At 31.4% G+C, this 21,646-nt stretch overlaps 1 protein-coding gene and 1 long non-coding RNA gene across 3 annotated transcripts; one reads left to right on the top strand and one right to left on the bottom strand.

The window, feature by feature from the left end:
* Positions 1–1,598: 1,598 nt before the first annotated feature.
* Positions 1,599–10,770, bottom strand: LOC128156405 (probable protein phosphatase 2C T23F11.1). Of its 2 annotated transcripts, none has more exons than XM_052818519.1 (10): positions 10,679–10,770; positions 10,325–10,434; positions 8,753–8,836; positions 8,481–8,546; positions 7,133–7,198; positions 6,941–7,014; positions 5,365–5,506; positions 4,272–4,355; positions 3,990–4,135; positions 1,599–3,436 (listed from the first exon to the last, which is right to left on the bottom strand). In XM_052818519.1, the coding sequence occupies exons 2-10, from the start codon at positions 10,425–10,427 to the stop codon at positions 3,269–3,271; spliced, it is 933 nt and encodes a 310-aa protein (XP_052674479.1). In that variant the 5' UTR covers positions 10,428–10,434; positions 10,679–10,770; the 3' UTR covers positions 1,599–3,268. The 2 variants fall into 2 exon arrangements, with proteins under 2 accessions (XP_052674479.1, XP_052674480.1); XM_052818520.1 differs by having other exon boundaries at positions 10,668–10,686.
* Positions 10,771–15,396: 4,626 nt separating this feature from the next.
* On the top strand, positions 15,397–20,948 carry LOC128157472 (uncharacterized). Its single transcript, XR_008239824.1, has 3 exons — positions 15,397–15,556; positions 17,806–17,863; positions 20,786–20,948. It is a non-coding gene; the product is annotated as an uncharacterized LOC128157472 (long non-coding RNA).
* Positions 20,949–21,646: the final 698 nt, after the last annotated feature.

The following is a 21,646-nucleotide window of genomic DNA, read 5'->3' as shown; positions in this document are numbered from 1 at the left end:
GTCTGATGAGGCATTCACAAAATGATGACTTAAATCCACAGTGATGATGCACACATAATAACATGAAAGCTTAGAATAAGAGATCGAATTCTTTGATTATGCAAATGTAGGCCAACACCTTCAAAATTGATATATAGAGGCCACAATGGATTAACATCATCTTGATCTATGTGGACTGAGGTAGTTTTAGCTTGGATAAAACTGTACACAGGGTTATTTTCGCTCCGTGTTATTTTCGCTCTTCTACACTTGCAATCAGCTTCGTCCTATCTTCAATTCGCCCATACGCAGTTGTGACAAAAGAGATATTATTTGTGACAGTGGAATTTACCCAGTCTTAAATTTGCTCTCAACAATGAGGGCGAAAAGGGCGAAAATAAAACGGGGGAGAATATTTCCCTGAATACAGTTGCAGATTTCCTAGAAAGTAATTTCCTGGCGTCATCAATGATGTACGGTCAGTACATATGGAAAAAAAAATGCATGCATATCCTGCAAATAAATCTTTTTTTTCTCTTTTTTTTAATACCAGTATCTGCCATAACCTAGCTCAACTAAAAATACAGTTATTAAATGTAATGTATTTTCGATAATTAATTGCTTTAGTATCTTTGATTTTTTTTTTCCTTGTAAAGAATGCTAATTGAATCATTATACAATGTATCGATAATGCCTTAATAATGTTATCATTCATCTCTGAATAAGCGTGTTTGGCTTTTAGTTCCAAACACATTGTACCATTCTATCTTGAATAATATGATTAGGTGTAATATTTACAACCTATAAATTCCCTGATTAGATATGGTATTAAAAAAAATGAAGAAGATATCAAATTACAGGCACCTGAATTTCAAGTACATGTATATATACTTGTTTTAATACAACATTTACCCCATCTAAATAAGCAGGTGACAAAGGTTTTTTTTTTCTTTACATAAAAAATATAACACATCAGGTGCCTGGGATTTAAATGTCTTTTTTCAATATCAGCTTTTGTGTAACTTCTGGAAATAGTGCTTCAAAATGATAATCAACTGTTGGCTTATTTAATATTACTCACAAATGGTTCAATCTGTTCATGTTTATGTACCGGTAAAGGCTGATTTAAACTGCTTATTATTTTTTATCATAATAGCACAACCAAGGCAAAATGTGAATCAAGAAATTATTTGCATGTACAGTGCATGTTAGCATAAAAATGTGGTTTAAGATAAAATTTCTCATTTCAGATAAATATTAGAACTTGGAATCAAAATCTCATTGACAGAAGATTATTAAATAATAACCAATCCAACCATTTTTATTTGACCTTGATTCAAAGAATAACATTGAATCTGATGAATGACCTTGAACTTGATGGATGACCTTTTGACCTTGATGAACGACCTTGCTTTAAAAGAATAACCTTAAACTTTGTAAGTCTTAATATATTCTGACTTAATCATAAATAATAAAATATGAGTCTTTATATAGTATAGTTTGATAATTTAGAAGAGGGTTTAAAAATGTTAAAGACACCGCCCAAAAAACCTTGCATCATCTCTTATTAAATGGCATATGGAACACCTTCACTAAATAAAACTTCAATTTGTTATATTAAATTGGTTGAAAGTTTGGCAATCAAGTTTATAAAAGTTAACCATGGTATAAAATAAGGTATTTGTCAAACAGTTACAAGATATATATGTGCATATGATTGCTATGCAGAAAACAGGTAGGACTAAACAAACATGTAAAATAATTGCACAAAACATTCATCAAACACCATGTACACAGACAAATGTTTCACAGGACTTGTGGATACAATATGCATTAATCACAGTTTACTTTATTCTATTTGTTTGTCATTATAAAGTCATCAAATGTTTCTTTTCTGTGTACTGTAGATTCCTGATTTAACACAAGTAATCAGTATTCATGGAGGTAAAAATCGCAAGAAGCACCCCTTGCAAATTTAAAGGTGTAGCTATTACCAGTATTTATCCGACAGTTGTGAACTATCCAAAATTATAAAAAAGTTTGGTGCTTGCAATTTTACATTCTTGTGAATCATGGATGTAAGTACCGGTACTTTCCATAAAATAAGGAAACTACAGTAATGTATTTTTCCTTATCTAGACGTTTTATACATACACTATAGCCCAAAAATTGATCTTGGATTAATAAAATCGAGTTGTCAATTTTAAAGAAATAAGAATAAATGAATCATGCTATAATTTGAATGAAATTTCCAAAAATTTCTTTGTGAAGTACCAGTATTTCTTGATTTCAAGTTTGGCCCAGTTTCTGCTTTGAAGAAGTCAATAACAATTGCAAATTATGAAAGTAAAATCCTTTTAATAAATTACTGAATATCTTGTATTTATAGATGCATTTACTGTAAGTAATTCGTATATGTATATAAAGTGTACTTATACTTCTCCAGTTTGAATACCCAATACAGAGCTCTAAGCAAACGAAAAAAAATCTGATAATTTAAAATCTATCACAGATAACAAATAAACTAATACTGCTACATCTAGATCGAGCGAGACTAGACCAATGCAATTTTAGATGCAAGATGCAGTGGTTAACAACGAAAGATATCGCTCTGTATTTATATATCAATTTCAATATATAAATATAAATATGGATTCAGAAAAAATAATTAATATAATAAAAAAAAGACAAAAAATAAAAATAATCACAGGTGTTTTGCATTATGCCTTGTAATCCGGGTACATGTAGTTTCATTTCATATTTCTTTGCAGACATATATGTCCATGTACACTCTATGGAGTCTTGAATAGAAAATAAAGCTGCCAGCTCTTTTCACATATTCTGGAAACCTGAATGTTTCAAAATCAGATGTACATGTCTTTAATCGGTATGTACATGTATAAAATACCAAAAGTTATTGGTAAATTGTTAAAATTTGTAGAAGCAATTATTGGAAACATAGAAAATTCTCTTCACATCATTACATGAACAAACACAAACACACACACACACACACACATACGAACACACTTATTATTAATAAATACACATATCATTTAGTCATATACATGTATATATTAAAATTTCATAACAATAGTCAACTTTAACTAAACTCTATTCTTGATTAACACAGAAGTCAACCTCTCATCACAAACAAAAAATGGGAATATAATCCTGGGGTTTCCTCCCAACTGAACCCCCAAGGGTCTGGCATTGTGGATTCTCATTGGTGGATAGAGTGTTACTTTACAAGACGACGGATGACGCGGCCGCCATCTTGTGTCAGTGATTAATAATGACCTAGCCTCTGGCCACCTCCTCGTGAACATTTGCGGGTGAGATCATCGTAGCTTCCTCCCAGTAAAAAACACACTAATATAACAGTCATGTTATCACAACCCAGTCCGCCCATCTGACAGTCTGGAGCCAGGCATCTCATCATTAGCTCCTCACATATCTACAATCAAACAACATTGGATTCAGCCATGAATGGACAATATTAAACATAATTTGCAATAAAGACACATGTAGTTCTTTGACTGAGGAATGAGGCAAATTAACATTGAAAACATACATAGTCAATAGGTCAATTCGGTTTGAACAATGTTTATTGATGGCCCATCACCTGAATGTCTTATGATAATACAATATTTACAGTTGACGTTAAGTTCCAATTTTATACAATTTCAGGAAAAAAGTCATATATTTCATGTCCATGCAATGATAAAATCATCTTCCCACTCTCACCGAGTACTGTTGAATAAACTCATTTAAGAGTTTCAAGTTAACTGTTTTATCAACTTAATTTATAAACTGCAAAGTTTTAAACAGATTCTGACATTTTAGGTGTGATTCGGGTGACATATGCATTACAAAAATTGATAGTTAAGAGAATTCATTCGTTTGATATATGACTTCATGCCTTTCAAAACACTCAGTCCTCCAAATCAATTAGAAAATTCAAAGACATTGATAACCAAGATATCACAAGTTCTAAGGTCACTTCTTACAGTGCATGGTTCCATGCCGTGGGCAATCCTGGCTCTCACAAAGTCCACAACTTCTTGGTTTGTTAAAACGTCCCAAATTCCATCACAAGCAATAACCATAAACTCGTGATCTGGTGTGATCTGTTTCTCCAGTACATCAGGATATGCTGCAAGTAAATGAAAGAATAACAATTTACACTGCTCCTTGAATTGTTATCCAGTATGTAATTGCCTCACTATGACTTCTGATCTATGATGAAGTGTAATGTCTGAATTCCGTGAGATTTTCTAGAAACTTCTTACCTGTCACAATTTGTTCTCTAGGGTCCTTCTTATCATTTTTCTTAAAGACAAAGTCCCCTAATGCCCTCGATAAAGCCAAGTTTCCTGTTAATTTAAAATAATTTGAATCATTTACTAAATAAAATGTTTTTATTCAGTTTGCTTGACAATAAGTGAAATTATCATACGATGATGTAGAGATAAAATCAGAGTTTTTTTTTCCCTGAGTCTATTGTATCACTACATGAATATTTTTTCTAAAAATTTACTCTCTCTCTCTCTCTTTCTCTCTCTCTTTCTCTCTCTATATCTCTCTCTGCATTTGCTTTACACACACAAGTGCATGTATAACAAGAGAAAAGCTGTCAATGTGACAGCAAACCGGGTTTTCTTTTATGTGAACTGTATCCATAATCCATGTCAACACGTATCCAGTGAAATGGAGTACCCTATATGCAACATTTTGAAAAAAAATGACCAAGTTCAAAAGCTAGTATTTTTTTCATAAATTATCAGAAATCAAAATCCTAGCAATATGCACACCTCTGATATATGTACAATTGATCTGCAAAAGACAACTTCCTATCTTCAAAACTGTAGGAGGAGTTATCCGTACAATGAGGGTACCCTATATGCAATATTTTGCCAAAAAATGACTAAGTTCAAAACCTGGTATTTTTTTCATAAATTATCAGAAATCAAAATCCTAGCAATATGCACACCTCTGATATATGTACAATTGATCTGCACAAGAACAACTTCCTATCTTCAAAACTGTAGGAGGAGTTATCTGTACAATGAGGGTACCCTATATGCAATATTTTGCCAAAAAATGACTAAGTTCAAAACCTGGTATTTTTTCGATAAATTATCAGAAATCAAAATCCTAGCAATATGCACACCTCTGATATATGTACAATTGTTCTGCAAAAGAACAACATCCTATCTTGAAAACTGTAGGAGAAGTTATCCGTACAATGAGGGTACCCTTTTGGCAGCCGCTCGCCAGCCCTCCCGCCCGCCCATCCGCCCGCCATTTTCACCATTTTAATAACCGGATTTTTCCGTTGGAAAACCTGGTTAATAAAAATTTCTTTGAGTGATTGAATTTTACCATTGACTCTATTGAATTCCACCCATCCTCCAGCAGAAATAATTCTTTTGGTCTCTGTCTCATTTCCTGGCTTGTGATCAAAAGACAATTGTTCCACTTGGCCCCTCACACTGGCTACACAGCGAGAATCACCAACATTTCCCTTCAAAGATAACATAACAAATATAAATTTATGTACAACAGCAAATACTTCAGGACTACTTATACAGTTGAACTTCAAATTCTCGAACTCTGATATCTCGAATACAATGAATATGTTGAATGGATTTGTAAGTCCCAACCACTTATTTTTTAAGTATTTTATCCTTGATATCTCGAACACTTGCATACATCTGAGTTTTTAAACAGTCCAATCGAATTCGAGATAACGAAGTTTGACTGTATATGTAAACCTGTACAATTGAGAGTACTAGTATTTAAAATGTACAGGGTTCTCAGTTCATTATGATTGGAGCACAAGAGCCCAATTCCTAATCTCTATAAGAAATGTTTAAAAATCAACAACATCTACTTCTTCAAACATGTACAATGTTTGAGTTTTGTCTAGCATAGGATTTTCTACGTATTGAGTAGATATACATCTTCCTACGTCCAAAGTAGTTTGACCCTTGACCTTTCTTTGACATCATGACTTGAAAATTAATAGGAATATCATGTAGGGTAAATGCCAGTTATTTCGGACCATACTGTGGAATCATTAGATTTTGTGGTGGCTCAATTTTCGTGGATTTCGTGGGTACCTCTCATCCACGAATTATTAACCTCCACGAATAATATATAAGGGTTATTAAGTCATATTTCGTTTTGTAGGTATAAGAAAATACACGAAATTACGTCCCCACAAACCTATAAAATTTCAGCAATCCACGAAAATTGGCCCCCACTAAAAATTGATGATTCCACAGTACTCGATTATGTTCGTATTTCGGAACTTCTCTGTATTTTTCATAAACAAAGGTACAGAATAAATAGAACAATACATATGATTGTAGGATTTATTAATATATTCAAGGCCTAGAGAAATTCAGAAATTTTCCGTCCATCCGAAATTACCGGCATTTACCCTTGAAAATTCCAGAGTACCAAGATGCCATGGATCATCAAGATATTAAAGGTATAGAATACATACTGTGACTTGGATACAATTCAGTATATTGAAAAAATACAGAACTAGTTGATAACATCAAATTAAACTTAAATAAAGATGTGTTTTTATAAAAATAAACATTGATTTTCCAATATTATAAATATGTTGCTTGTGTTTATTCAGTTATGTTAAGCCCTAATGACCTTGTATCAAAAAGTGGCATTTATTATAGATCCATGATATTTATCTGTAACAATATAAACTTGAGAAAGTTTACTTTACCAGGTTTTGTTACAATTAAAGTTAATAAGATGCTGAATAATCAGTGAAAAATACAATGTGTTAGTAAAAATTACTCTGAAAAATTTAAATATTCCAGTATATCAATTCTAGTATGCAATGCTATGCTAAATATGAACCAAAAAATAACAAAAAATATGTCTTCTTCATTTCTGTATACCAGTAATACTGAATCAATCTTTTACTTACACAGAAGATTCTGTTTCCTTTAAGTAACACTACATTGGCTGTTGTTCCAGCAAGCTCATCTTTCATATCATTGTCTATAATTATAAACATTAAAAATTATTTATTTTTATTTCATAATAAAATATGAACATATTATCTGTTAAATTTCAAATATCATATGAATTTGCAGAAAAAAAAATGTATAGAATGCACCTTTAAGCATCTCCTCATCTAAATCAAGAAATCCATATTTAAGTGCGTCAGCTATCCTCCCTTCAGCTGAAATGTTATTGCATAATTCATGAATAAAAAATTCTTATGAAACAGTATGGCCACATCAATTCAAGTTCTTGCTCGTCAGACCTGCACGCTCATTTTCAAGCAAAGCTACATAAATATTATTTTAAATTTCAACCATAAAGAAAATTCTGTTATATTTTCTGTTTTATTTCTTCTCTATTCTTCGTATCTTAAATTGATTTAATTTATAAATCAGAAAAAAGAAAGAAAGGCTAAAATGTAATCATTCGCTCAAATCTATTTATATACAGCCTAAATATTTTGCCTGCAAGCAATAGTAATTTTATTATTTAATCGCTCACTCTTACTTTTTTTCATCACGCAAACAGTAAATTCAGTTGGTGTGGCCTAAACCAAGTTATATATGTGTGTGTGTTTTATTTTTGGTTTGCAAAAGGTTGAGAAATGATCCATGGCAATGAATTTGCAAGTACAGAAAATATTGACAAGCAGAGATTGCTACCGGGGTAAATCATGAATCCTGTGATATCTATAGCATGCCTGTAATAATTGGTTAACAGACTATAACACGATTTTAAAACTCTCCCAATACATGGATTTTTTCCTCTCTGCTTCAGCAACGATAATGTTTACAAAACAATTGTTTTTAACGCTCTCCAATCCTCAGCAATGTTTGATACCGGTAACTCTAAATTATCCAGAATTTTTTTATTTGTACCATAAATCTGCCTTTTATAAAGACATATTTAATTGGTCTTGTAGTGTTAATATAACAAACTTTTATTCAATGAACTGCTTGGCTTAGTGGATACATGTCGACCTACTACATAAAGGTATAGAGGTTCGAGGCACTGATGTACCGGTATAGTTTTTTTTTAAAATTTGATCCCTTAAAAATGTACATATATTCCATTATATCCATCATGGGCAAATTTGCAATAACTTTGTGAAATGAATGGATACATTAATTGAGTTTGAAGGATTTTTAAACTTTTTTTTTAAACAATTTTTAACATTTTTTATTAGGTAAAAAATACTTTGAGACTGAGGATCGTAGAACCTTAGGGCATATACCGTAATCTGTGTATTAAAACAATGCACAAAAAGCAATTTTGCTGATTACATCATAAGCTGTTTCAAACTCATTGTATATTATTACATGTACATCAACAAATGTGTTGAAACCACTTCAAGCAACCATTGATTTGAAGCAGTCATTCATCAATTAATTTTCACTTAATTCTAATCACTTCTATTTTTATAATTATTTGTGACATCTATAAACAAAAATCCTTCTTACAATACTCTGGTCTTGTTATAACTTTCTTATAAAGATGCTCCCCGGCATACTGTGCAACCTTTGACCCTGAAATTGTTCAAAATTGCATATATGACTTCACATATCTGCATGTACATTGCAGGCGGTATTTAATACACATTTAAGATATATCTTTATACAGGAAATTGTGAACAATTAAACTGAACAAAGCTACATCCTGCTTCTTGACAGGACATTTTAAATATAGATGTAGTTACATATTGTGATGTAATGAATATCACAAGCATACAAACCTCCATGGCCATCAAATACACCAAAAAAACAGGTATCCTTGTCATTTGGGAGAGACAGCAGATGTATATGCGCATCTTCCATAGCTGGTATTTTTGTTAGGGATAATTATATACATAATTACATAAGTCTCATTTAATTATAATCATGACTATCACATGGAAACATTATTACAACATGTGCACCAATATAAACTGCATGTACATGTACTGTAGTTGATTTCTCAGAACAGAAATTTTCATACCAACATAGTGGTACATTAAAAATTTCCATTAAATGTAACCAAATCTAAATCACCTTTGTTTGTCAATAAATTGTATTGAACAAAAAATTAGAAAGCAGGCAAGCAATATGCCAAACAAAATATACATAAATATAGGGCCTAAGTGTTTCAAAGCCCACATGAAATTATAAACTGCATTTTAATGAAATTTCTTCAATGAACTTGATTAAAATTGAAATCATGTTTATTAATATGTAAAATGACTTGGCGATACAAGCAAATAAAATTAAAATATATCAATTCAGTAAACTGGTAGGGTGATTTCACCTTGCATCAGGCACCCTTGGATTTTTCCCTTTGATAATACCCAGTATTTGATTCATCCCTATAGATAGATCACATATCACCTAATCAAACAATAGTTAACTTGGTTAACAAAATAATATAAGAAATTTTCATGCAAGAGTAGTCAATGCAGTACATGTATCATGTGATAATTTCGGCATCTCCAATCATTCTTAATTCAAAATAAATTATACCGCATTTCTACTTTTTAATGTCAGATAACACGTATCTTTTTCCCTTTGAGAGGTACTAAGTGTTGAATGCGAACATCAAAGATATGTTGTAGGAGAAAGTAATTACAAATGACCACTTTATTTTGCAAACCTTCAGATTCAAAGTGTTTCTCAATGACAGGTACCCAGTAGTGACTCCTGTCAGTATCTGGAACTTCATGAAATTAATCAAAAGGATAAAAAATTCTTCTGTTCTTAGTTACTTAAATCCTTACTGCAGAGTGCTTCTGAATATTATATTTCTCACACATGATAACATACATAAAAAATTAGTTTTCTCCTTCTCCAAAAATCCAGGGATCAACATTATTAGTTGCCCAGGGCAAGTTAAATGTCATTTCATGTGAGTGAAACTATAAACTTACTTGTCCAATTGGGCAAGTGAAAATTTCAATGGAAATATTTTATGATAATAATTTAAAACTTAAAAATAACCTTTCAGTATATAACTATGCAAACCAAAACTTGGAAACTTAAATAAGTCAACCAGTATTCAAAACGCTTAATCAATTATCAAATCAAATTATACTTGCCCTGCTAGTTCAAATAGATTATACCCTCATCTAATAATTATGTTATATTCTTTTGATAAAACTGTTTTTCATGATGTATTTTCATCTTATATGTTATTTGCTTAAGCACATATTTTATTAGATCAAATATATTTCTTGTACGATTTATCTTGATCATGAAACATGTCTGTAGCAATGACTGCACTTAGATGGCTTTTCTTGCTGTCTTTAAAACAATGTTTAGTTAGTTTTAAAGGATACTTATTCGCCATCCTTGCATACATGATGACCCAACCTTCACAAAGTTGTTTTGACAACTAGAAGTTTCCTTCGATGTCACTGGTTCAGACAAAGTCTGACCCATACCAGAACTGCAAAGATACATAAAGACTCGCAATTAGTATATAAGAGCATTTTGAAAAAAAATATTCAATACACACCGATAGACGTCAATATTTAAGAAGGGAGTGAAATTGGCAGAGGAAATTCGAAATATTAATACAGAAATAATATTCATTGCCATGGTATTCTGAGTGTCTACACTTATGACCGAGTGAAAACAAATGATTAAAACAGTATGTAAAAGGATTAGAAATTTCAATACGTAGAACTTACTGTATTATTTCCTGATTAAGAAGCCAATGTCATAAATAAGTATTTTGATTACGATTGGTTACTTCACATCGTAAACAAAAGCAACGCGTCCGCGACAAAATATAATCTCTTACATTTGTCATTTTTCTACTGTTATTAAAGTCACCATGTTGTCTCTATTAAAATAAATAATAATACTTTATATGTCTTTTTGGCTTAAATGATGTTTAAAGTCATGTTAGAAAGTATAAAATTTAATGAAAAACTGTGCGTATTAATCGAAATGGCGGAGGGGGTTATATGCCTCCGGACAATCACGCTCACCTGAAATCACAAGTGCACATGGGGGGGGGGGGGGGCATTTTTCATATTTGTCATGTCTCGATAGTATATAGATATATTTGTAAAAGTTATGGTATAAGATCACACCATTGAAAAGTAATACAACTTTGGGTTGAGTTATACATGTATATCATCGTTAGCTGCATGCACTGGGATCAAGCCCGTTTTAACATTAATTTCAATATAACCATTAATAAAGAAAGGGGTCGAACTCTGACCCAGATAAAAAACTACCAGCTCGTTTCAAAAGCCTAATAAATCAATTATTTTTTACAACACTCGTAATATGCATGTATTTTTTTTAGAAAAGTAATGTCTGAGATACACTCATGCCGAATTTCAAGTTGATGGGTCTTAGAATAGCGCAGATATACGTCATTTTTCTCTCGAAGTCGCCAGTTTATTTTCACTGGGACATTTACCGGTCCAGGGCTCACGATGGTATTTTGCCTATGACAACAGCAGTACGTATTGCAACAATTTAAGTCGAGAAACATTCGCAATAATCTTTGAAAATCTTACATCAAACGAACGCTTCTTACATCCTTAAATTCCGATAAAATTTCTTAAATACTCTCCAAACTGAACTTTTATTCTGCAACCACATTGACTTCTGACAGGGCCAGCCATTTTGACGTCTGTGAGAAAGACTGATTCTGATTGGACCATCACGGAATATTAACCGATGAAACTGAGTTTAACATTAGCTATCACAATGGCCGGTCTGGTCAGAAGTTGATGTGGCTGCAGAATAAAAGTTCAGTTTGGAGAGTATTTAAGGAATTGTGAAAGAAGTGCTATTGAAATCGATGAAAGGGAAAATTTCCAAGATAACTTCATTTTTCCCTCGTAAAAATTCACAGGAACAAAAACAGATTTCATATGGAGATTTCTCCATTCGGAAATCACTCGGAATACCTCACACGATTTTTCAACATTATCATTCGGGCTAAATTATGGCTGATGCAGTGCAACATCCCCGTAGATTTTCTATTTTTAGCCGTGTATTGAAACCTGACAAGCTAGACTCGGGGGCGTTTCAAACGGGAAATCTTACTACTCAATGAACATCGTCTGAATTAAGAGGAATCTATAAATATCGAATTATTTAAGAAAATATGATGCAAAAATGTCCTTGGACAGACTTATCAAATAAAAAGAGTCCAGATTATCTGTTTTCACCGCTTCAGGTTTCAATACACAACCAAAATTAAAAAAGTCAACGGGGAAGATATGAAAGTACCCCGGATGATAACATTAAAAATGGTGCGAGGTGTTAGATGTTTACAAACATTTCCCATTTGGATCTCCGTACGCATGATGTTTGTTTTCGTTCCTGTACGTGAAATTCTCCGAGTAAAAACATGTGATAAGTAGGCTATAGCTATTAATGAAAAAATCTTGATTTTTTTTCCCCCATTTATCGATTTTTGATAGGTTAAGGTATATGTTTATTTTGATTAAAAATCATCAAAGGGTAATGGAAGCAATAATTACTTGGGACACTATTAGTCTGTTGACCCCAGTTTTAAAATCCTGTTTTCGACTGAGACTTAAAGTTCAAAGGTCGCAAACCCTTTGACTCTTTGTGAAAAATAATTCACGTCGCCTTAGTTTTTCCAACAGATATATATAATAGGAAGAATGATGTTTGAAGATGAATAGAAGAATTTTTACGAGGCTGTACATTCAACTGAGCTCTATAAACATAGGAAACAATTTTACAATTTTTTCACATTATTAAAAAAAACCAGAACTATATATATATATATATACCACAAAGTTTATAGTTAATATGTAAAGGTACACTAATAATAATGTCATTAAGTTGTGTTTTTTTTAAGCTCGTCACTTTGTTGAGTGCATCTTGGACATCTGAGGAAAAAAAACTCACATTTAATCCTTCAAATTCAGAATTAAGCATTTAGATTACTAGCTTTATTCCGTAAATGACATAAAATGCTCTTTCCTATTGCCAAAATTGAAGTGTTTGTAACCTTTTGGTATATTTTGTTTTCAAATTTTGACTTAAAGATGGATAAAGTTGATGAATTTTTCATTGTTGCATTAAGATAATTCCATAATTTACATGTAGACAGAATAAAGTAGTCCGACCTAGTGGTAGACGATAAAAGAAAAAAAATGTCTTTCAAAATAAGATTAGTTTCAGGTTTAGTTGAAAATATATGGTTGATTTAAATCTATATCATAAATTGTGGTGCTAAACTATTCATTATCTTATAGAATATAATAAGTTTGATATGTTTATCCCTTTGAGATTGTAAGGTTTCCAAACCAAGTTTCCTATAATTATATAGAATGATTTTAGAAAAAAATAACTCTCATCCCTGTTACTATTATTGTTTGCTTCAAGTTGTACAGTTTGGAATTTTCCTTATTACAGTTGCCCCAAACAACATCATCATATTCCAATCTAGTCCTTATAAAAACCATAATTTAACAAATGTTTCTCTGTTGATTGTATGCTTGGGAATCTTGATATTTTCAACCTTTTGCATCTTTTTTTATATACCATTAACATGATTCGATCCACCATCCCTGTAGATGCAAGACTACTTTTTTTAATTACATTTTTACTGCAGATGGTATCTGTTTGTAATCACGAGAAAACATATAACGCCAGCTGCCTGTGTTTCTAATTTACAGGTAAATAACAGAATTGAAAAATAATAGAGATAAAATGCACTTTTTAAAACGAACTATGACTACGCATATGCATAAAATTAACTGCGTCAATATTCTTCGTTACACCGGAATGGCAAGGGGACGGAAAACTCTAACTGATCCACCCCATTTTTTTCTCTATGGTTTTGGCTTAAAATGTCACCAATCAACACGTTCTTTGTAAAGAACGAACTGCATCTTCTTTGCAGTACTTCTCCCAAAATTGTACCATTTCCTATAGAAAGGCAAAACGCAACAGTTTCTGCTCGGCATGATTTTTTTTTACGTACGTGACACCTGTCTTCAGTAACATATAGTGTGAATGATTCTCTGTTGTCCTCAAACAAAGCTGCTTACACTATAGGTATGGTTCCAGTTGATTAAATTGCTTTTTAAGTAGTCAAGTATATACTTTTTCAATCGATATCTTTGATTCAAAGAGCAAATGTGCATAGCCATTATATAATATACAGATGCTCAATTCTGCATAAAAATGAAACGGTGTTTATCATATTTATAAATTCCATATAATTAAAAAAAAGAGAAAAAGTATGCCTGCAGATGGAATCGAACCAGGGCACAAAAAATATCACGTGTGACATAGCCAGTGGTTTAACCTGCTGAGCTATCCAGGACTTAATTAATTACTATGTTAGTAGTAAATATAGACCAATATGATAGAAATCAGTTTCCGAAAATGTTGTCTTTTTTTGGTTGCAAAATTCGACCCTAGGACCGGGATGCCCCTAAGAAATTTTTATCTTAATTTATTCATTTGAACAAAACCAATGAAAATATCTAAGATTGTTTTAAGGCACAGGGGCCAAGCCCGTTTTAACATTAATTTCAATGTAACCATAAATTAAGAAAGGGGTCGAACTCTGACCCAGATAAAAAACTACCAGCTCGCTTCAAAAGCCTAATAAATCAATTATTTTTTACAACACTTGCAATATGCGTGTAATTTTCAGAAAAATATTGTCTAAGATACACTCATGCCGAATTTCAAGTTGATGGGTCTTAAAATAGCGGAGATATACGTCATTATTCTCTTTATTTATGGTTACATTGAAATTAATGTTAAAACGGGCTTGGCCCCTGTGTTTTAAGGGCAGGCCTGTCCTGCGGGATTTCTAGGCCAAAAACCGTGCAGAAAATATACCATTTTACCGAAAAGGTGCTGTTTTAGCGACTTTGAAGATTAATGAAAAAATTGTAAGAGCAAGGGTAGGGTCAAAATGCAAATTCGAAAAATTTAGGAATATGTACGATAGAAAATAACAAGAAACCCCAAAAAACTTTGATATTCAAAAGTGTTTTTTTTTTCTCTTGGGAAATCCATCTTCCCGGGCTAGAAATGTATAGGTCAATTCTTTTGTTATTGCAATAGATCCTTTTCTCGTGCATGCATGATAAAATCAAATGCATATAAACTATAAAATGATATGCAATTCCAAATTCGATTATTCATGTAGAGATGAAAGGTGGCAACTCTCTGATTTTTTAATCAATATTGGGGTCAATGACATATACCTCAAAGCCTGCAGATGCAATTGAACTTATCATTTATTTTTTTACAAGTTCAGAAGTATTCTTAAGATATAATGGTATCGGATAATCCTGCAGAGCCTAATAGTATAAGAAAAATTACCCCCCCCCCCATATTTTTTTTTTAAATCGGAATTTTCAGATCCATGCCAAGTATCCTGAATATATTTTAACTATTAACTTTACCATACCAATTTCCTGTTAGAAGAGTCCTTGAAATGTGAAAAAATGAGTTTTAACTCTTTAAAGTATGGTTACTATTCGTTTGGTGTGGCATTTGCCGCTTCCGGTGTATTTTTTTTAGGTGTGCACCCCATATATCATGTAAGAATGACTTGTTTTCTCTTAAATTATTTATATAATCCGAATTTGCACGACTGAAAAGTTATACAGGTCCAGTGCAATAACTAGGTTTAGATACGTAGCTTGAATTACCTACATAGCTTAATTTACCTACCTCAAGTAGGTTTATTTAGCTATCATTATGCAATTTTGCTTTCTATGTAAAACAGACACGGACAAACCATATTTGTATTGTGTAGTAGAGCAATAATAGTTAAAACATTGCTGCTTTTGGACAGTTTTAAGGAAAACATCCATTTCTATTGTTTGAGTAACTGTATGAAACCTTGTGTGTGATGAGTTATGGATAAGTGTGATTACTTGTGCCAATGTGCTGAATTATTATCAATCAATTGATTATCATTATTCAGAGCTCTTCTCTTTTGTTATTCCATTCATGAGGTAGCTGTTTGGTAACACATACACAGTTATACATATCCTCAAAACTTTTAAATCGATCCTTTACTGCATTTGCGCTAAAAGAGCAACATTTTTAAGAGTGATTTTTTTAAATGAATTATTATCAGATAAGTTCAAAGTGTACTTGAAAATTATTGCTGCACCTGAGTGTGACTTTTAGTACAAATGCCCAATTAAGACAAAAATATGATTGAGTAGCTAAATAAACTTACTTGAGGTAGATAAATAAAACTATGTAGGTAAATCAAGCTACGTAGCTAAATCTAGTGATTGTACTTGCCCTGTTATATGAAAGTCAAAAGAAAATTCTAATTATATCCCAATTTTAAATTTGTGTGCCCGCCACCATAAAAATAATTAATTTACTGTTATAACTTATATTGCTGTAGATAAAATGTTTAATTGTTAAAATGACAGATGTCCAACCAACCCGATTTAACGACTGTGACCTGAGCATAGCCTGGTCATGATTATTCTCCTATGCATTGCCGCAAAGATTGATCAGTTGATGGCAATTATATATTTTTCTAGATAATGTAGTTGAAGGGGAATGGTTTTGATTGTGCTAAAAAATGAAAATTTCATTATTGTATTTTTAATGTCCAGGAAACCGTATTTTGAGATTTTAAACTTCACAACTTGAATGTCAAAATACAAGTTACAAGTAAGATACATTAACAAGGCTTTTTCTTATATGACCAAGGTTCATGTCATGTTTTAATCTTTGATAACATTTAAAAAATTTAGATTTAATTTAGATAATTATTTTCTATTTTTAAGTTATTGAGGAGACTGGATGGTCAACAAATTAACCATCAAATCTGCTTTAAACTTTGACATATTAAAACTATTTTAGCCCATTGACTAACATTTAGTAAAGAAAAAACAAACCAATTTTAAAATATTTTGTAGTCTGTGCCAGGATATTTATGCAGCATTTTTTGATGATTTTGAATAATAATACACATACCTGTGAAAGAAGTGCAATTGAAATAGATAACAGGGAAAATTTTCAAGATAATTTCATTCACAAATTATCATTTTTCACTAGGAAAAACTCACAGGAATGAAAACAGATTTCTTAAAGAGATTTATAACGGGGAATGTTGTCACTTATATTGACATCTTTCCTCCATTCAGAAGTCACTCGGAATACCTCGCACATTTTTTCTGTTATCATCCAGGTTTGTTACAGTACAAAATTCCCATAGACATCACATTTTTTAGCCATGTATTGAAACCTGATAAGCTAGAGGGGGCGTTTCAAAGGAAAAATCTTGAAATTTTTCATACTTCTGAGTGAACATTATTTGAACCCTGAGGTATTTATAAATATCAAGTAATTATGCAAAATGTGAGTCAAGGATACCTTGGGACAGAGTATAGTTTAAAAATTTGAGCATTTCCTATATTTTTATGCAGAGCTCTTCTACATATAGAGGTAAATATAGCCTAAAAATGGTCACGACCACCCAGCCCTCTAAATGAATACAACTAAGCAAAATCTCACAAAATATCTTGTATCACAATGACTATTTACTGTCATTATTTAATGATCAAGAAAATTCTACTATAGACTGGATTTACATAAAAATGAATTCTTAGCTGCTCTATAATTTGTTTATTATTTGTCTTAATTCTGACAGTCGCCAACCAATAGAAATGCACAAGTTTAGAATTATACACAAATGAAATTTGAAAATTGTGATCTCAAGTCATGACCATGCTCTTTTGAATATTTTCTGATGCACATATTTTCATAGGCTTATTGGTATCTATTCAGATAATATATTTTAGATTTTTTTTTATAGTTCAGAAAAGCCCATAATTACCTGGAGATGAAAGGCTATCCCCATCCTATTCATAAAAGTAAGTTTTAACATGTATCACCATATTCTAAAATTAGCTTACACAGAATTTGCTATTAGCATGTTTTTATGCATGCGGATTATCATGGTTATTTAAGGCCATAAAAACATTTACTTATTTGTTGCTTCTCAGGCCTGTAAACATTTCAAATATATAATGCAACAGGCAGGTATTTTATTTTTTGTTTTTATTGCAATCTTTGCAAAGGGGAAGAACTAAGTTTCTTATTTTTAGCTTCATGCAAATTGAAACTTTAGTTATTCCTCTTTTCAATATGACAATAAAATTAAGTTACCTCACTACACTTAGACTAATTATTTTTAAGATACTACGCCATGAGATGGCGATTTAAATGTTTTGTTAAACTGTTTATATCGTTCGATTGGGTTGTATATTGTCATAGCTCAGTGGTCAAAGTAATGGGCTTTTGAACCCCAGATCACAAAATCAAATCCGCCTGGAGCTTTTGTTATGTTTACTGAATTAAATTTTTGAAAATGTAATTTTTCATCCAAAATTGCTCATTTTTTTTGGCCTGTTTGACTTCTTATACTTCTTATTCATTATGATATCTATCACAATCAAGTAATTTTCTGCTGATTTGAGAAAATATTTCAAGGTGTAGTGAGCCACCTTAATCAGTGAGGCAGCATTTGACCTAATGTGGTGTTGCCCATAATTAACTGATACATTCATTTGTTTTAGCCTAATCAAAAAGAAAACAAAGCACATCTATCTTATTATGTTTATAACACCTTCATCTTTAAGATGGTTAATGTTTGAGCCTCTAAAGTGCACTGTAAAATCATTCATGCATGCTTATCTACATGGAACTTACTTTTTTTTTCCTGTGTCTTGATGGCATGAACAATATATGATTTGATATTGAGATAATAATTTGCTGTAAGGAACTGGAAACAACTGTTACAAAGAATTTACTGCTAGTATTTAAAGAACATGATGGCGTTCATTCCAACTTGTCAACTTTTGAATTCTCTGGAGGATTTTGTAAATCTAGATTCAATTAAAGACTTTATAAAAATTTGTGTTAGATAATTCAGTTACTTTTTTGCCTTTTGCCATTTTACCCTTTTGCCTTCTTGAGTATCCATTTTATATACGATAAACAAATGGAAAATGGACTAATTGAAAAGTATTAACGTATTAGTAACTATTTGCATCCTTCAGTTTCAAGTAGAATTCATCCAACAGGAAATTGATTCCATGAAAATCTAAATTAGTTTGAAGTTTAAAGCAATAGAAAGCAATAGTGTTGCAGGATTTGAAGCAGCAATAGCACTTGGAATGCAAAAAAAAAAAATCACAGTTGAGTTGTTTGCTTTGACTGCAGCTAGAATTTCACAGTTTGCCTGATTTTAAATGCTTCCTGCTCATAATGAATTGAATGATGGTACAGGTACTAAGTACATAATATATTTTTTAAAAATACCACATGTTATCATTTTTTTGCCCTTTACTAATTGGAATTTTTTTTATTTACAGTCATTTTATCTAAATTATTTTTATCAAACTGAGATTAAATGCATATAACAAACAATTAAAATCATCCTTTAAGATGATTTAAAGATTACTAGTAATTTTAGAATTGAAATAATGGGTGGTTAACTAACAGTTACATGTTCTTCACAGGGTTTGATACTCATGGCTATTTTTTTTTTTACTTTATAAACCTCTTGAAAAATGAAAATTCTGAAAATAAATGCAGAAGAAACTTTCAATTAAATTATTTTGAAGCTATAATAAATTGTGTGTATATATATTAATAGCCTATGCCTCAGCCTCTAAGGGCTATGAATATGAAATACCTGGTATCTAGGCAGATCTGACTAGTGACATTTCTGTTCAACTTAAGTTAACCATTCAATGGAATGCATCTACATGTACCTACATTGTACATGTGATAATGGTCTGAGAGTTATATTTAAGGAATATTATTCTGTTATGTGATAGACTTTATGATGATTCTAACCCTTCCTACATGTTCAGTGACATGAGTCTGCCTCCATAAGCAACTGTGAATTATCTTTATACATCCATACATGTACATAGATAATTCTTTGTTGATTAACACACTGTCATTATTATATCTTCAATTTCCTGGTTCAACTCATTGTTCAGCTGTCTGATAATTATTTATTTATCCTGGTATATTATAAGCATAATTGCGGAACGTAATAACCATGGAATGACCAGTTTCATGCATACATCAGCTTTTTTTAAATATACAAATGAGCTGTAATCATTGTGGAAAGTGTCCCACATTCATGTTACATCCAAATATCTTCTTCCATACTTATTTAAGAAATGACTATGTTACAGGTTATATAAGAGATTTGATTTACATTGTATGGAAAAGACAAGACAGATTATTGATAAAATATTGCACCCGCTGATAATTAACAATAAATGATTAAAAGGAGAATTAAACATTATTAAAACAAAAAATCAATATAAAAAAATATCGTCTAAGGCCAATATAAAATTATTGTTTGTTTTGAATTGCCTCCTGCCTCATTGAAATACCCCACTGATAAAATTTTATTAGCAAAAAATATACACGTAGAACATTTTTTTGAAGAAAAATTTAATTTAAATTTCCACTGTTATTTGAAATTTTTATTTTAACCAATTTTTAATTAGTTAAACTTCAAGTTAAAAAAAAAAAATCCCCCCTCCCTCCTGGGTCTGGAAACCCCCAGGCGGCAATTCCAAACAAACAATTTTTTAAGGATGTCCTAATCCAGAATTACAAAATTCAGAGGAAGTGTACATATTCATTAAAAAACCCACTATACATGTATCTACTATCTATCCTCCAGTTGTTTTTTTTATGTCCTTTAAAAAAAAATAATTCTGTTTCTAAATCTGACTGATTTGAAAATTATTAAATTTATTTTTCAGCTTTCCGACCAGCAGGTCATTTAGAAGGTATGAAGAAAAAGATAGATCAGTGGCCACCTACCAAATGAATAAAGGACAATTTGAAAATTTGTAAAAGGTTTCCATCAATATGTGATTATGAATAGACTGTAATAAAAAAGAAAAACTGTTTGTACAACATCTACACTATGTTAACTTTATAATTTTGTCACCTAGTATTAAAAAAAAACCAAAGGCATTTTTCCGGATCAAGCTCTTGTTAATTACATACTTATTGTCTGTTTAATTACGTTATCCAGAGTGATGGCAGGAGTAGCTTCTTTTTCATCACCCGTTTTCTAAATTTAATATAGCATTGAATCATGATTTTTTGAAGTATACACTCTCATAACTGCAGCGGTGTGTGCATACAAATTGAGTAACGCGCGTTTAATAGCGCGTAAGAAAATTTGTATGCACACACCGCTGCAGTTATGAGAGTGTATACTTCAAAAAAATCATGATTTAATGCTTATATTTACATTTTTTAACTTCTTCCCTTGTCTGCAAATGTGATTCATACCTTAAAATTCCTATCTTATCCTAAGGGTAAGTTAATATAATTTAATTCTGGTTGTAACGCGCTTTCTGATTGGCTAAAAAAATTATTTTATATCGTATAAAGAATGTTGCCTACGTCATAGTAAGACTAACGTCAAAAACGTATCAATACGCCTGACGTTACGTTTGAATTTTGTACAAATGTACGTCATTTTAAAGGTCAAATGACCGTTTTTATCTACAATGAAGAGTAAAAAAATTAAATTATAAGCAATGAATTCAATATTTATTAGTTTTATACGATATAAAATGGTTTGAAACAGTTTACGCTTTTGAAGCGGT

The sequence above is a fragment of the Crassostrea angulata genome, chromosome 7 (assembly GCF_025612915.1).
Source record: "Crassostrea angulata isolate pt1a10 chromosome 7, ASM2561291v2, whole genome shotgun sequence".
Taxonomy (NCBI): Eukaryota; Metazoa; Mollusca; class Bivalvia; order Ostreida; family Ostreidae; genus Magallana; species Magallana angulata.
The sequence above is the reverse complement of the archived record's forward strand: the minus strand, read 5'-3'. Positions and strand labels throughout refer to the sequence as shown.

Excerpts from the sequence above, each read along its gene's own strand:
- LOC128156405 (XM_052818519.1), bottom strand. The coding sequence starts at position 10,427 with ATGGGTCAGACTTTGTCTGAACCAGTGACATCGAAGGAAACTTCTAGT. Across the intron at positions 7,199-8,480 it reads TATAACAAGACCAGAGTATT|CTGAAGGGAGGATAGCTGAC; the intron begins GTAAGAAGGATT and ends ATAACATTTCAG. Across the intron at positions 5,507-6,940 it reads AAGGAAACAGAATCTTCTGT|GGAAATGTTGGTGATTCTCG; the intron begins GTAAGTAAAAGA and ends TTATCTTTGAAG.